Below are 14,551 nucleotides of genomic sequence, written 5' to 3'. Positions count from 1 at the left end.
TCAGGAGTGCAGACACCCCCCTTATGTTACATTGTAGAGTCAGTATTTGAAATTTACAAAGTATTTCAAGTATATGACATGGGCATAGAACTCACAGTATTCTGATCTTTCAGCACCAAAGGTGAGTATGCTTCCTGTTGTGCTACTGACACTACTGAAAATATTCTATACTTATATATGTAAATATTTGCATTTACTAAGTGAAAGTATATATTTCGTTTTGTATTCCCCTTGCATATTTGAGAGATAACTCAGTGTCTCTCATAAAAACAGTGTAATGTGAAATGCTACTGTATGTTGTTGGCCTTTTACCTTCCCTAAAATATGTGGCAGTGGCATCTAAATAAAGTTTCAAACCGAAGGCTTTACCATATTGGTAGCATTAACATGTGATTAGGGGCTGTGAAGCATCTATCCAAGATTGCTCTTATATTAGAGACTTTTAGTAAATTGCTATGGGAGTCTTCTCTTTGAAATGCAATGTAGTCTGCTGACTGGCTGAGAGAAAGAATAAACAGACTTGGTTAAAGGTCAGTCAGGAAACAAGAACAGGTATAGCAGAGGAGAATGAATTATGCATAAAATGAATTTCATGCCTTTTGCCCATTACTGAATTAGAAGTTCTGTGTTCTTTGTGAAAATCCTGAGGTGAATTTGAAGACAAAGATTCCGTAATTTTAAGTATGTAGTTGTTTTGCTACTTTATTAAAGTTGGACTATCCATCTGATCATGGTTTGGTTAGAGAAGTGTATTTATGTCTACAAAAATACATACCCATCTGTTCAGTGCCTTCAGTGCATGCACCTTAAGTTCAGCCAGTGTACTGAGATTTGCTTTGTCATCTCAAATACATTGAAGTACAGTGATTTGTCCTGTTTTTCAGTCCTTCTGCATGACAGTTCGTGTAGTACAGGTAGTCTGTCTATGGGGAAGACGGGCAGGCAGTACTGTTAAGAACAAGAAAACGGTGTCAAGACTGGCTAAAATTCAGACAAACATGAGCATGAAAAGAAGAGATCAGTATGTGGAAAGAAAGCACTGCTTTAAAATGCTGCCAATGATGTATTCTGACTCGCAAACTTATATGTTTCACACGTTTGTTTTCTGTGTGTGTGTTTTGGACAAGGGAGATAACACATTGTTCTGAAGTTCATCTGACTTTGTTCAAGAGAAGTGGAACAGAACACTGAAAGCATGATAACAGAGTCAAGCAGTTTTGTTGTAATGTGGTTTGTCTCTGATTAGCAACTACAAAATTATTGCTTAGTAGCCAACCTCATCAATTGAAAATACAGTAAATACATGCTCTAGGTACAGCTGTGGACACTAAGATAAAATAATAATGGACTGTAATTGCATTTCTTTTTCAGATTGGTTGGTTTCCCTCAACATATGTGGAAGAAGATTGAGGCCTGTAGCCAACACACTACAGCTGTTCATTTTAAAAGCCATTCCTTTGCACAAGTACAAATGCCAGAATACTGAGCAATCAGCAAAAGTTATTTTCTCTAGTATTACAGTGAACCATCAAGAAATATTTGTATAGCAGAAGAAAACTCAGTTGAGAGAGCCCTTGGAACATTGGGCATATCTTGTAATTTTTTCTTGTAAATAGAAAGATGTTTAAAGAAATTGAATCTAGTTTGAAAATGAATTATTTGAACACATAACAAAAGGAAAAGTATAAAACTATTTCCCATTATAGTCATTTGCACTGCAAAACCAGTTTTACTGGATTTATCTAGAAAGATGCAAGGGGGAGGTACTGTAATTTGTGAGTGACACAGTGATTAAGACTGAGTTCATTATTTAAAAAACAATATATTTAGTGGTATGGTGATGCTGGTTGTTTGTTGTCTTCTGATTCTCATGGGTATCAGTAAAATTCATGCTTAGGGTCCAAGCCAGCAGTGTGAAACAAGGGAAAGAGAGCAGCCAGCATGAAATTGTAATAAAGCACACCTGAGAAGCCATGATTTTGATTCAAAACCAGACATTCCAAAAAGGGATCAGAGGAATTGGTTCCTCATTTTATGTTGCACAATTAAGCATTAGTAGGCAACCATTTACCTTTAGAGGCACAGTTCATGTATTTTTTTCTTCACTTTTCTAGCATCAGTCTTGCTTCATGTCTAGAGCTGACTGTCATGTAGTTAGTCCTTTATTCCCAGCAGGGAACGATTCTCCTGGGCAGCTTTTTTGTTGCATAAAGTGCTGGGAAAAAAATCACATAAATTACTGTTGGGGCTAGATAGGTACCATATCATGTGTGAAATCTAAGATCATTGTAAGTAAAAGCATGCGTAACTGTTTAAAATGCATACTTGTATGCTTTTTCTCTGTATGCACAGAAGGAAGTCAGAAGTTGTTTTTTTACAGGTTTATGGATATTTTATTGCAAATATGGTGAGAGAACAGTGTACTAAAGCTGAGCCTTAAAATGAATTACAACCAGCTCATGGGCATTGTTGATAATATACAAAACATATTTACAGAAGGTTACCTAAAACAAATTGCTTTTTCATTTTCAAAATATAACAGATTGTCCCATATGAAGACTAAAGCTTCATTTATATTAAATCTTATGTAACTCAATAGATCTGTTCTGAAAGTTTCATATAGAGGAACATTATTTTGTCCTATTGATAGACTCTGGTGTGGTAATTTTGATGAATGTTATCACAAATTGTAATTTTTATTATCATTTTTAAAATTCTCAGTGATTCTTTGTGCTCTGCTGCACTAAATAAACCTCCTTTTAATGCCTGGGGGTCTTTGCACAGATTTTCAAAAGTAACAATATAAGGGGCCTCTAAAAATTAACCCTTTAGAGTATGTCTTTGTGAGCTCAATATGGCAAATAGTAAAGCGCATGCATTACCTTTTAGCACAAAGAAACTGTATGGCTGTTCTTTGTCATATGGATTGGAAGGTAATGACCTTTTGCCTACACTTTCATTTCATTCAGCCAAAATGTTTTTTTTTTTTTTTTTTTACCGTGAATATGAAGAGTCTTATTTGAGAAATAAAATCTCATATACACTCTGCCAGGCTATTATCTTCAGCAACTGACTTCACCTTTGACTAAATCACTACTGGTAATGTAGCCACAACATATATTGATGTAGCAATTGATTAATGACTGACACATGATTTCAGTTCTCCTTCAGACATCTTTTGTTGTAATAACTCTTTGATTTGTGCATATGTGCGTGAGAGTGTTAATGTGTATGTATGTGTATAATTATTTGACAAAATGCCACAATGTATGTGAATAATAAAAATATAGAAGTTTTATGGTGGCACAAAATTGTATATATTTTGTTGGTTTCAAAAATAAACTGTTACTTAAAAATGTTTTAAAAATGGGAAATGATGTGTAAATGCCTTGATTTTTTTGCACTACACTAATCATAAGAAGAAAAAAAAAGAAATAAAATTGTGAATTAAACCATAGATGAAGGAAAATTTCTGGGTAGAGTTCACTGCCAGATCAGCTGTTTAGCTGCTGGAATAACAACTGCATGACATTCTACATTTTTTCATGTCATTAAACCATTAAAACAAATGTAAATTTAACTATCAGTCATGATTTTTACTGCGAATAAAACTTACATTCCTTTTTGCTTAAGTGTTTTGTTGCCTTTTTTTTATTTGCAGTTTTCTTTTTTAAAATTTTATTATGGTGTTCTTTTACATTCTGGACGTACTTTGTGCACCACAGCATGCAGTATCTCCAGTGCTTTGTTGTTTTACATTTTCCTCCAACATTCCAGTTATACAATATATAACCACATTTTTAAGGAAAAAACCTGCATAAGATCTTGATTATTTTTTTTTGTGCTGATGTCACCAACAGTTTCAGCAAACTTCACTTTCAGTGACGCAAGTATACTCGAATATCAAGGAGGTACGTCTATATACTTTAGTAAATACAGCAAGGGCATTTGATACAGTAGAATTATGTGGGCATATCCTTAATACAGTTTTACAAAACATTTTATTAACAAACCTGCCACATTATTTAGGTATGAAAAGATGGGTGAAAAATGCATCAAGGTAGTTCAGCCACAAAGTGCCACAATGTAGATATGAAGTAGCCTATTACAGTTTTTTTCCATTGTTAGGTTATTGATGAACATAAGGTCTAGTGTATAAAGTTTTATCTTTATGCATTATTTTTATTGACAATTGGTCTATGGAATGACTTGTTAAGTTTTTGTGTGTTTTATGATATATAATGTTTATTTGACATTTTATTTATTTATTCATTTTTTTGCTGAAAAATACAATTGAGGCAAATCAGGATTAACACAGGATCAGATGAGATTACTAGGCTATCGAACCGGAGGTCATTTTAAGCCTAGCCGTTTCAACCCAATGTAATACCATAGAAGTACTAATCAGTACCCAAGATTGCATTTAGTGATCACTGCTCATGTCCAGGAGGGTTGTGGATGCTATCCTGGTAAGAATTTACGGTGCCTCATCCACACATCCAGGTTCCTCTTGAACAGTGTCATAGAGGTGCTCTGTTTTACATGAATTGGTAGCCTGTTCCAAAGATGTGGCAGTCACTAGGAGATAAATTTGTTCCTCCAGCATGTCCTATTTAAGTCGCAGGACATATTTAAGACCCTGGAATGGGTCACCCTAGACCCATTTGATTTATGGATATGTAGTAAGTTTATTAGGTTTGGGTCTTGTGTTGCTCTGTAGTCCAGGCATAAGTCTCCCCTAAGAAGTCTATATGATACAGAGTATAGTGACAGGGACTTTAGTCGGTCCATGTAAGGCACATGCTGGAGGCCCTTGATCTTCTTTGTTAGAAACCTCTGAGGTATCTCTAATTGCTGCAGGTGCTTAGTATGATACATACTGAATGGGGCGTTATACTCAATTATGAGCTGTATAAGTGCCAAGTATAGGGGGGTTATAACTTCTTTTGCCATTGAGGTGATGCCTTTGCTAATCAAGTGAACTACATTGAAAGCTTTCCTTACAACAGTAGACATGGTCATCGAAGTTAAGGTCACGTTCAACCTGCAATCCCAGGTCCCTTACCACTTCATGGGTACTTAGGGTATTGTTGTTGATTTGATAGTGTGAAGGGACATTGTTTGTGCTGAAGGGAATGATGATGCATTTCTTTGCATTCAGTTTGAGACTGTGACTAATACACTAGTCACTGGTCTGTGTGAGACCCTCCTGGAGTATACTGACATCATTTGGGTATTCAATGATTGCACCTAGTTTGCAGTCATCTGCAAACTTGGTCAGTCCCAACCTTTTAGTTTTGACCTGAAGTTCTGAGAAGTATATACCAAATAGTAGAGGGCCCAGCACTGACCTTGCGGCACCCCGCTGGTAACAGGTCTGCTGGTTGATGTGGAGTCACCCATTTTGATTATGTGTGTTCAGTTTGAGAACTAGTTAGTTTGCTAAGTTTATCAGTGATGCCTGAATGTAGGATTGTGGCGAAAGCCTTTGCAAAGTCAAGGTATGCTGAATGCACAGATTTGCCCTCATCATTGCCCCTGGTCACACTTTCAAAGAAATCCACCAAATTTAACAGGCAGGATCTCCCCTTCACGAAGCCGAATTGGGTAGGATCCCAGGTTTGGAGGTCACCTATTTCTTTATTTATGAGGTCCATAATGATACATTACATGGCCTTACAGATGAGGCTGGACAGGCTTATGGGTGTGCAATTCCCTGGGTCTGTTGCTAGGCTACCTTTGTGGAGGGGAATAACTGTAGCTGTTCTCCATTCTGTAGGTTAGGCTATGATTGAAAAAGGTTAGTTGCTTTTTTAGCCTGTTTAGAAGACAGCCTGGGATGTCATCTGGTCCCATATTGGCCATGTTCTTTGCCTTGGACAGGGCTTTGAGGACCTGATCTTCAGATATGTAAGGTGGGGGGTGAAGTTTGTGGGGAGGGTTTGTTGTACGTTAGGAGGGGATAAGGGAGTTAAATTTTCACAAACCCTATCCACTAGCAGGTTCACTGTCTCTGTGGGGTAAGTGTATGTGATACTGTTAGCCACCAGTTCTGCACATGCTTGGGACCTATTCTTTAGGTTATGTACATAGCTGTAAAAGGCCTTATGGTTGTCCTTGGCAGTACTTACTAGGTTTCTCTCAAAAGAGGTCTTGGAGAACGTGACATGTCTTATTTGCATGATTGGGCTGAGTAGAGGGTGCTTTTCCATTGTTGGGTCCTTGCCTTTGTTTTCTTGGACAACAACTTTTTACATTTATTCTAGAGTCTTGTTGATACTGAAAGTCCAGCATGGCAGTTTGATTTTACTTGGGGCTCTGGCTTTGATTCTGTCTGGTACAGCCGAGTTTATACACTTATGCAAGTGATTGTACAGGACTTTAGTTTAAGCTTCGGTGTGGTTACCACTTTCAGCTTGGGGTGAGACTTGGAATGCATTTATACCTTCACCTAGGATGGTATAGTTTGCTTTGGGTGAAATTTTGTAGTCCGATTTAAACTTTTGTGAGTTCTGGAGTTAGTGTCAGTTCAAAGCTGACTGATCTGTGGTCAGTCTTAACTAATAAGGGTCTAACAGTTGCAGCAATGCACCTGATTGACATGATGGTGAGGACCAGATCTCGAATGTTTATTCCTCTTGTCAGGCTATGTACAATTTGCTCTAAGGCATTTGAATTCACAAAATTAAGGAACTTTTATGATAGCGAGTTTGGACTAGAGTAGGTTTCCCAGTAGATGGTGGGATGATTGAGATCCCCCATAACCAATGTGTTTGGTAAAATTTGGATTGTCTACAATTTGGTTAAGTAGGCTTTGTGGGTGTTGTGACCCATGGAGAGGGATTTATAACTGGCTAGGACTTGAATGGGGGTCTTACAAACCATAGCCTGGACCTGGAGTAACTCCATGGAGTTGTCCGGTCTAACTAGATGGGAAATGAATTTATCTCTAATATAGACTGAAACACCACCTCCTTTGTTTTTCACGTTTATTTTGCAGTCCAAAGGTGTGGAAGGCATTGTAGCCTTGCAGGGCCAGAGTACTCTCTGAGCCCTTAAAGTAGGTTTCTGTGACTGCACAGACATCTACATCTTCTAGTGACAGAAGTGCTTCCAAGGAGTGCAGTTTTTTGTTTAAGCTCCTAGCAGCATGACCCTTATTTTGTTCTGATTGGTTAATTTCATGTTGGTAATGTTGTTTTCGTGACCTTGCCTTAAAAAAGCAGTATGGGGGAGACAAAAGCCTTAGCCAGTAGCCAAAAGCCAAAGGCTGCTAGGTGCAAAGCAGCGAGGTTTGTCAGGAGTGGCCTTAGGTCAACTGGTGCCCTAGGCAAAAGGGCTCCACAGCACCCCCCACCACACCACCCAGTGCCCCTATCCTGGTCTACCTACATTAAATAAACACTGAAAAAGCACCCCTGGTAGAGCGGCACCCTAGTCAACTGCCTAGTTGGCCTATGCCTAAGGCCGGCTATGGGTTTGTTGACCATGGCTTCCCAGGCAGACAGGAACTGGATTCCTCTAGGAATTACACCAAAAACTAAGCCAGTTATTGAGATCAGTCATTTTTGTTTACACTGTGGCATCATTCTAGGTGAGGGTAGTATACTGCTCAAGGCTAGGGACATACCTGCCTGGGACACATACTTAGCTCGACAGTGTTTCTCTTCGTATAGTCCAGTGAGGTACAGCTGAAGTCATTCACACCAACATGAACTATGGCAGAGTTATAGCACTGCTTGTTACTAAGAGACCTGAGTGTATGCATGATTTGGTGAATACTGGCACTGGATAGGCAGCTGACCATGACTTTCTCCTTGTTCAGCCTGGTGAGTGGGACATCTGCATGTCTCACTATTGAGTCTCCAATGACCACAGTACAAGGACAAAATGATTGACTTCAACAATTGGCTAAGCTTCTGGTGTCATTCTAAGGGGATCCAGTATCTGTCTGCCAGGGATGACATGATTAACAAACCACGATGCTTTGCCAGAGATGGCCTGCATGTGTCACCTTTGGGATTCCGGATACTGGCTAAGGCTCTTGCCACCCTTATAGTGCCTTTTTTAGGCAAGATTCAAATGACAAATTCACCACCATAACAGGTACAAGCAAGAAAAATCTGAGGGTAATGCTACTTTATGCTAAAAGTCTAAACCTCAAAATGCACTCACTCGAGGCACTCCTTAAAATGGAGAACATCGACATCTGTGCAGTGACAGAGACCTGGATCAAGGTTCCAGAGAGCACCCCTGCATTACCAGGCTGTAATTCATACCACACCTTTCGGCCACCTAACCTGGACTGAAGCACTAAAGGCGGAGGCATATCCATATTCATTAAGGATATCCACACCTCCAGGCTAGTTGCTCAGCATAATGCATCCAAGATTATCCAAGTGCAACTAACTCTGGGCAAGACCGCAATCCAAACTGTAGCTTGCTACAGATCCCCCACCATGCCCCAGGATTCCCACTCCTCATTTCTTGTTACACTGGAAAATATTAGGGTACAACCTAACACCCTAATAATGGGCAATTTCAACTACCCCACCATGAACTGGGAAAACTACTCATGTACCAACTCTTGTACTCAACGTTTTCTGGAATTCATAAATTCCAACTTCTTGGATCAACTTATCCACACCCCCACCAGGGGCAGCAATATCCTAGACCAGGTCATTACCAACATGGGCAACCGGTGTTCCATGCCAGAGGTCAATTCCTCGTTGGTCAGATCCATCCACAAGCAACTCACCCTAGACATCCACATCCCACCCCCACCCCCCATTAGGGAAACCACCATAAAAAATTTCTCCAAAGCCAACTTCACGCTTCTTAAGACAGAAGTGGCAAACTTCACGACACCCATGCTGACAGACAATAGAGGTACGACTGCTGAATCCTGTACAGTTGCACTTTATAAGCACTTACACGAGTGCATGGATCATGCAATCCCTAACAGAACCAAGATGCTATCCCCCAAAATAAGGAAGCCAATCTGGTGGTCCCCTGCCATAAACAAACTCTACAACAGAAGAAAGAAACTGTTGCAAAAAAGAGTAAAATCCCATGATTGGAGGAACTCCGTGGTCAGCCTCAGTAAGAAGCTGAGATCCCTCATAAAATACTCCAAAGCTAGTTACAAAAACAAAATTTCCACTGATTCTAAAGACAATCACAAAGCATTCTATAGCTATGTCAAGAATCTCAATGGCAACACTCAGATCTGCTCTGAGTTACAGCACAATAGCACTAAATTTACAAACCAACTGTTCTTGCCAACATCCTGGCAGATAGGTTCAGTGCTAACTTTACCCCTCTCTCATCCCCTAAAGGGCCCATCTCTATACTGGAAGAATGCAAAGTTCCTGTAATCATGGCTGCACAGGTAAAAAAACACTCTCTCCAAAGCCAAGAACACAGCATCCATGGGACCTGACAACATCCCAGGCTGCATTCTACATGACCTACAGAATGAACTGGCACCCTACCTAAGTACCATGTTCAATCATAGCCTCACTTCAGGCCCACTGAATGGTGCACAGCAATGGTTATCCCACTCCACAAAGTGGGAGCCACCACTGACCCTGGGAACTATTGCCCCATTAGCCTGATGAGCCTGGTCTGCAAGGTTATGGAATGTATCATCATGGAACTTATAAACAATGATATTGGTAATCTGTAGACTCTGGACCCTACCCAGTTCGGGTTTCTAAAAGGCATATCATGTCTCCTAAACCTGCTAGACTTCTTTGAACCAGTCACCAAAGCCATGGATGAGGTTAAGGTGGTTCACACAGCCTATCTAGTTCTCGCCAAGACTTTTGACACCATCCCCTACTCTGGAATTATAGATAAACTCACTAAACTAGGTATAAATCCCTATGTCACAAGATGGGTTGCCAACTGGCTCACTGACAGAACCCACACTGTGAAAGTAGCAGACTCTAAATCCAACTTCAGACCAGTGACAAGTGGATTACCACAGAGTGCAGTCCTAGGTCCTCTCCTGTTTGATATCTACTTCTCTGAAGTACAAGCTAACACAGAAGGTCTTTGGCTAACAAAGTGCGCAGATGACTGCAAACTAGAAGCCATAATCAAAACTCCTAATGATGTGGACATCCTACAAAAGGGCCTCACTGAGACAGATGCCTGGTGTCAAAGCCATGGCCTCAAGCTCAATGCCAAAAAGTGCATTGCCATCCCTTTTGGTTAAAACTCAGTACCCATGAACTACCGCATAGGCGGTAGTCTACTTAACATCAAAAGTGTGATAAGAGACCTTGGGACACAGGTGGACAGTAGTCTCTCCTTTGATAATCACATCGCCACAGTAGTCCGGAAATCCTTCTACGTAGCACACCTCATCACAAAAGGTTTCTTATCCAGGAAAAAAGAGGTCATTGTTCCCCTCTACTCATCACTCATTAGACCCATTATAGAGTACAATGCCCCTTTTGGTATGTACCTCACAAGACATCTACAACAACTGGAAAGGCTACAGAAATACCTCACAAAGAGAATTACCAGCCTCAAACAGATGCTCTACGCAGACCGTCTCAAAAAACTCCAGCTTTACTCTGTCGCATATTGCCTACTCGGGGTGATCTCTGCCTAACATACAAAGCTATGTCAAACCCAGAGCTGTTGGACATGCTCCACTTAAAGAAATCCCAATCCCTCCGAGCTACATGATCTAGGGACCTAAACCTTGTCACTACAATAAACATAACATGCTGGAGGGATAGATTCCTGTCCCAGAGACTTTCCATACTCTGGAACAAACTACCTATCTATATCAAACAAAGCTCCTTATTAGCACTCTTCAAGAAAAATCTTGATGATCGGATGGGAGATAGGAAATTCACCCCAGGGATCACTTCTGTGGCTCTGCTTGACAGGGGCAGAGAAAAATAATTTTCTTGGGTGACAAAAGCCAGGGTACCGTTTGGCTAGGCTTATATAGGCCCTAGGGCCAATAGTCTAGTACCTACCTATGAACCTAAGAAAACTTGTTTTTTTGCATGTTATACCTTACTAGCTTGGTGGGTGAGACACTGGTGTTGCTATGTGTCATGGGTGCTGTGAAGACTGTGTTAGCTGTAGCAGACTTCTCTCTTGTATGTCTCTGGTGTTTTGGTAAGTTTTTTGAAAGAACCTCCGCATATGTGAATTTGCGTGTTTGATGCATTCTATGTGTATGTGCCTCAAGAGACCCAAGAATACAAGGTTGGCAGGAGAAACAAGGGTAGTTCAACTGTCCATAATGCTAGGTTGAAGACTTGTCACTAGGGGTGGCTTTTCAGAAATTATCATAGAGGAGCTCGGCAAATGGATATTTTTGCTTGGGTTTTAAGGGAACCTGCTCAGATGCAGGGGCTAAATACCAGAAGCTAAAACTTGAAAAAAACTCTAACAAAATTCAAAAGGATCAATGAGGATGCTTATTTTATTTATTTATTTTACAGTTTGTTTACTAGGATATTCCACTGGGCCAAGAAGAGCCCATTTTCAATGGAGCCCAGGGGAGAAAAGCTCCATGAACAACAATATAATATGAAGACAATGCATTTACATTTATGTAATACTATTGAAGAACAATGTTATTAAGCAACATGACAAAAAATCCACAATTGCAGTGAAAATACAGTCAAAAAGCAAAAGGTAAAATTACACACACACACACACACACACATGAATAAGTCAATTAAAATAAGAAAAGTCCATTGGTGCATATTCCTGTTAGATTTGTTACAATGTGAAATAACACAGGTTGACATTACAGTTTTACATGAAATCTTAGCAGAGTTAAAGTAGGATAGGGGGATAAGAGGTGTTAATTGCCCTGTACCAGTCATGTCCCAATCAACACAATTCTCTCACAAAAGTGCAAATAAGCCCCTTCTAATCCAAGATGGCTTGGAAAATGTGCTCAGAACAAACCAACCACTACAAACAGTTCCAGAAGCAGCATGCCTGGATCTTGACTACGCTACAGCTACTAGCTGCCCAAGTTTCAGTGGGAAACGCTACAGAATGTTTAACACAGCAGAAAAATAGCAGTGAGACACTGAAAAAAAAACATTTAAAACAGCAGAAATCAGCCAGGAGGCTCTAAAGAATGATTTAAACAGTTAACAGGTCAGTTAATTAAATACTGCTTGATGGGAAAATCAGAGCAAGCAGAACAGATAGCTTTAAAACAGTGAAAAAATACCAGTAAATACTTAACAGTTGAAACAACAAAAATGTTTGCTAAATAGAGAAAACAGAAATAAAATCTGATTTTACAGGCACAGTGTAACAGGCAGTTGCAGTATAACAGTGTAGTTTAGCACACAGTAAATACAGTATAAAGGTAAGTGACAGGTAATAAAAAAGTGCAGTAAATGGTATAAGCAAAAAAACAGGTGACGTGTTTTTCTGGAAGCTCAGAAGCCTCTAGTCATCTGGTATTTCAGCTCAGAGTTGTAGCTGGTAGCCCCACCTCATTTCAGCTCGGTAGAAGCAGACTTGTAAGGGCTCTAGGGCCACTAGCCTAGTAACCTTCTATGAACAGTTTAAAAATATTCAGAAGAGAAAGAGGAATAGCTAACAGGAATTTGCATATTTCTTATGTTTCTGTTGGAAAGTATCACACACTATAGACAAGACTGACAGAATGTCCGTAAAAATAATGCATGTCTTCTGTTAAAAGCATGAAGACTTCAAAACTGTGGCTTAGAGACTGAATTTTATTATTTGTTATTTATTTTTATATTTGATTACCGGGTTGGTCTGACTGGGTAATCAGGTGCCCGTTTTCAGCAGACACCCAGGGAGAAAAGCTCCACATACATGACAATCAAAAAAATAAAAAAGCTCCACATATATGATAAAAATACAAAAGTCAGAGATGAGTACAAATTAATAGAGCAAACAATAGTATATCATAGCATCGTATGATGAGAAGTTACTGAAGTGTACAATATATAGAGTGTACAGTAGTAAAACAGAAAATATAATGTATAAAGACATGCTGTAGGTGGATTGGACACACTAAATTGGCCCTAGGTATGTGTGTGCCTTCTGTGGAAGGTTGGGCACTGGGCTGGCAACCCAACACCATAAAACTCCACTGCCAATCATGAGCGGACACGTGATCCGCTGTGGCGACCCCTAACCGGAAAAAGTTGAAAGAAAAAGTAAGAAAGTGTAGTAATAATATATACAGTTATATACGTACATTTAAAGTACAATGTGTTATGGTAGGTTTTTTTTTCTATGTATTTGACTTTTGAGTAGTGCCAGAGGAAGATTTATCTGAATGACTGAATTGAAAAATGCCAAGGTATTACCCCAGCAATCTACCGATTGCAAATCATCTCAGTATACAGTGCACCACAGGCACAGATATCCTGTACATTTCTGCCCATACCTTATAGTGACAGTGGGCCTTTACAGAGTGTGACAAAGTGTCAGTAATTTTACATAAAATTAATTGCTTCAGTACAATGTAAGTCTGTGGAATTTTTTCCTGTAATGTATCAGCACACCAGTCGACAGGTCCATGTATAAATGTACATGTTCTTTTGGATTCACCTTCCTGACTGTTTTAAATGTGTACTTATCATATTTACATTTATTGCTTAATAAAGCAAAAGCTAAGTGTTTTATGCTTGCATAGTCTTCAACATTTTTCCAGCAAGAAGCAAAACAAAATGTACTAGTTCATACTAACAAAATGTACTAATTTCAGAACATTTTAACCAAAAAAGACCAGTCAAGCTGCTGATAGTATAAGCTACTAATATCCATACCCAGCAACTATGGCCACTTGGCTATATTAATCTCAAATAATCTGAATGGGATTAAAAAGTGGCACCAGTAATGTATTTTAGCTGGCTTTAAAAAAAAATGCACACTAGTCGTGCAAAGCCAGACTATTTGCTGTTGATCTTGATCATGACAGAGAGGCAAGTAATTATTATTAACAGGCAGTCCTCATCCTTAGTAATTATCACCCCCTTTTTCAAACATTTGGCATGCTTATATTAACAGAAAAGAAAACAAATCATGTTTTCATGCATTATACACTGCATATATGTTTTCTTTCTTTATAAAAAATGTCTTACACTCCATTACATATGCATATTTTATGCAGTCCTTGCCTTCTCTTAAACTTCATTCCTTCTCTTAGTCATTCTACATTTATTAATGTCTTTCCTTTCATGTTGCAGTATTTACTCTTGAGATATCCTGCCAAGGATAGACCAATGTCTGGCCAGTACGTGCAAGGTATAAGGTACATATCTGGTGTACGGATGCCTAATCCTCGGAACTTCTTTGCCACCAGTCTGAGCACTGCCCTTGAATTTGATTTGTTCACTTTTCACTAAGTTAGTTCATCTACCAAGCCTTCTGACAAAATGCCCCATTTGGGTTCCTTTATTTTTTTTCCTCGTATTTTGTTTTCATGTAATCCGAGAAGGAGAGAAAATGTGAGTGTGGAAAACAGATTCCCCATAAAGATAGGCTAGACACAACCATACTCAGATATTTGTCA

The 14,551-nt window shown here is 39.3% G+C and overlaps 1 protein-coding gene across 1 annotated transcript in view; it reads left to right on the top strand.

Moving 5' to 3' along the window:
• The window catches only part of VAV2 (vav guanine nucleotide exchange factor 2), a 3,316,635-nt gene extending 3,313,003 nt beyond the window's left edge, over positions 1-3,632 (top strand). Inside the window, exon 29 of the mRNA XM_044058536.1 lies at positions 1,372-3,632. Coding sequence (XP_043914471.1) covers positions 1,372-1,410 — 39 coding nt within the window. The 3' untranslated portion in view covers positions 1,411-3,632. The remainder of the gene's footprint in view (positions 1-1,371) is intronic.
• Positions 3,633-14,551: the final 10,919 nt, after the last annotated feature.

This window comes from Protopterus annectens, chromosome 16.part0 (assembly GCF_019279795.1).
Source record: "Protopterus annectens isolate FY-2018-M chromosome 16.part0, PAN1.0, whole genome shotgun sequence".
NCBI lineage: Eukaryota > Metazoa > Chordata > Ceratodontiformes > Protopteridae > Protopterus > Protopterus annectens.
Note: the sequence above shows the minus strand (reverse complement) of the source record. Positions and strands in the feature narration are given on the sequence as shown.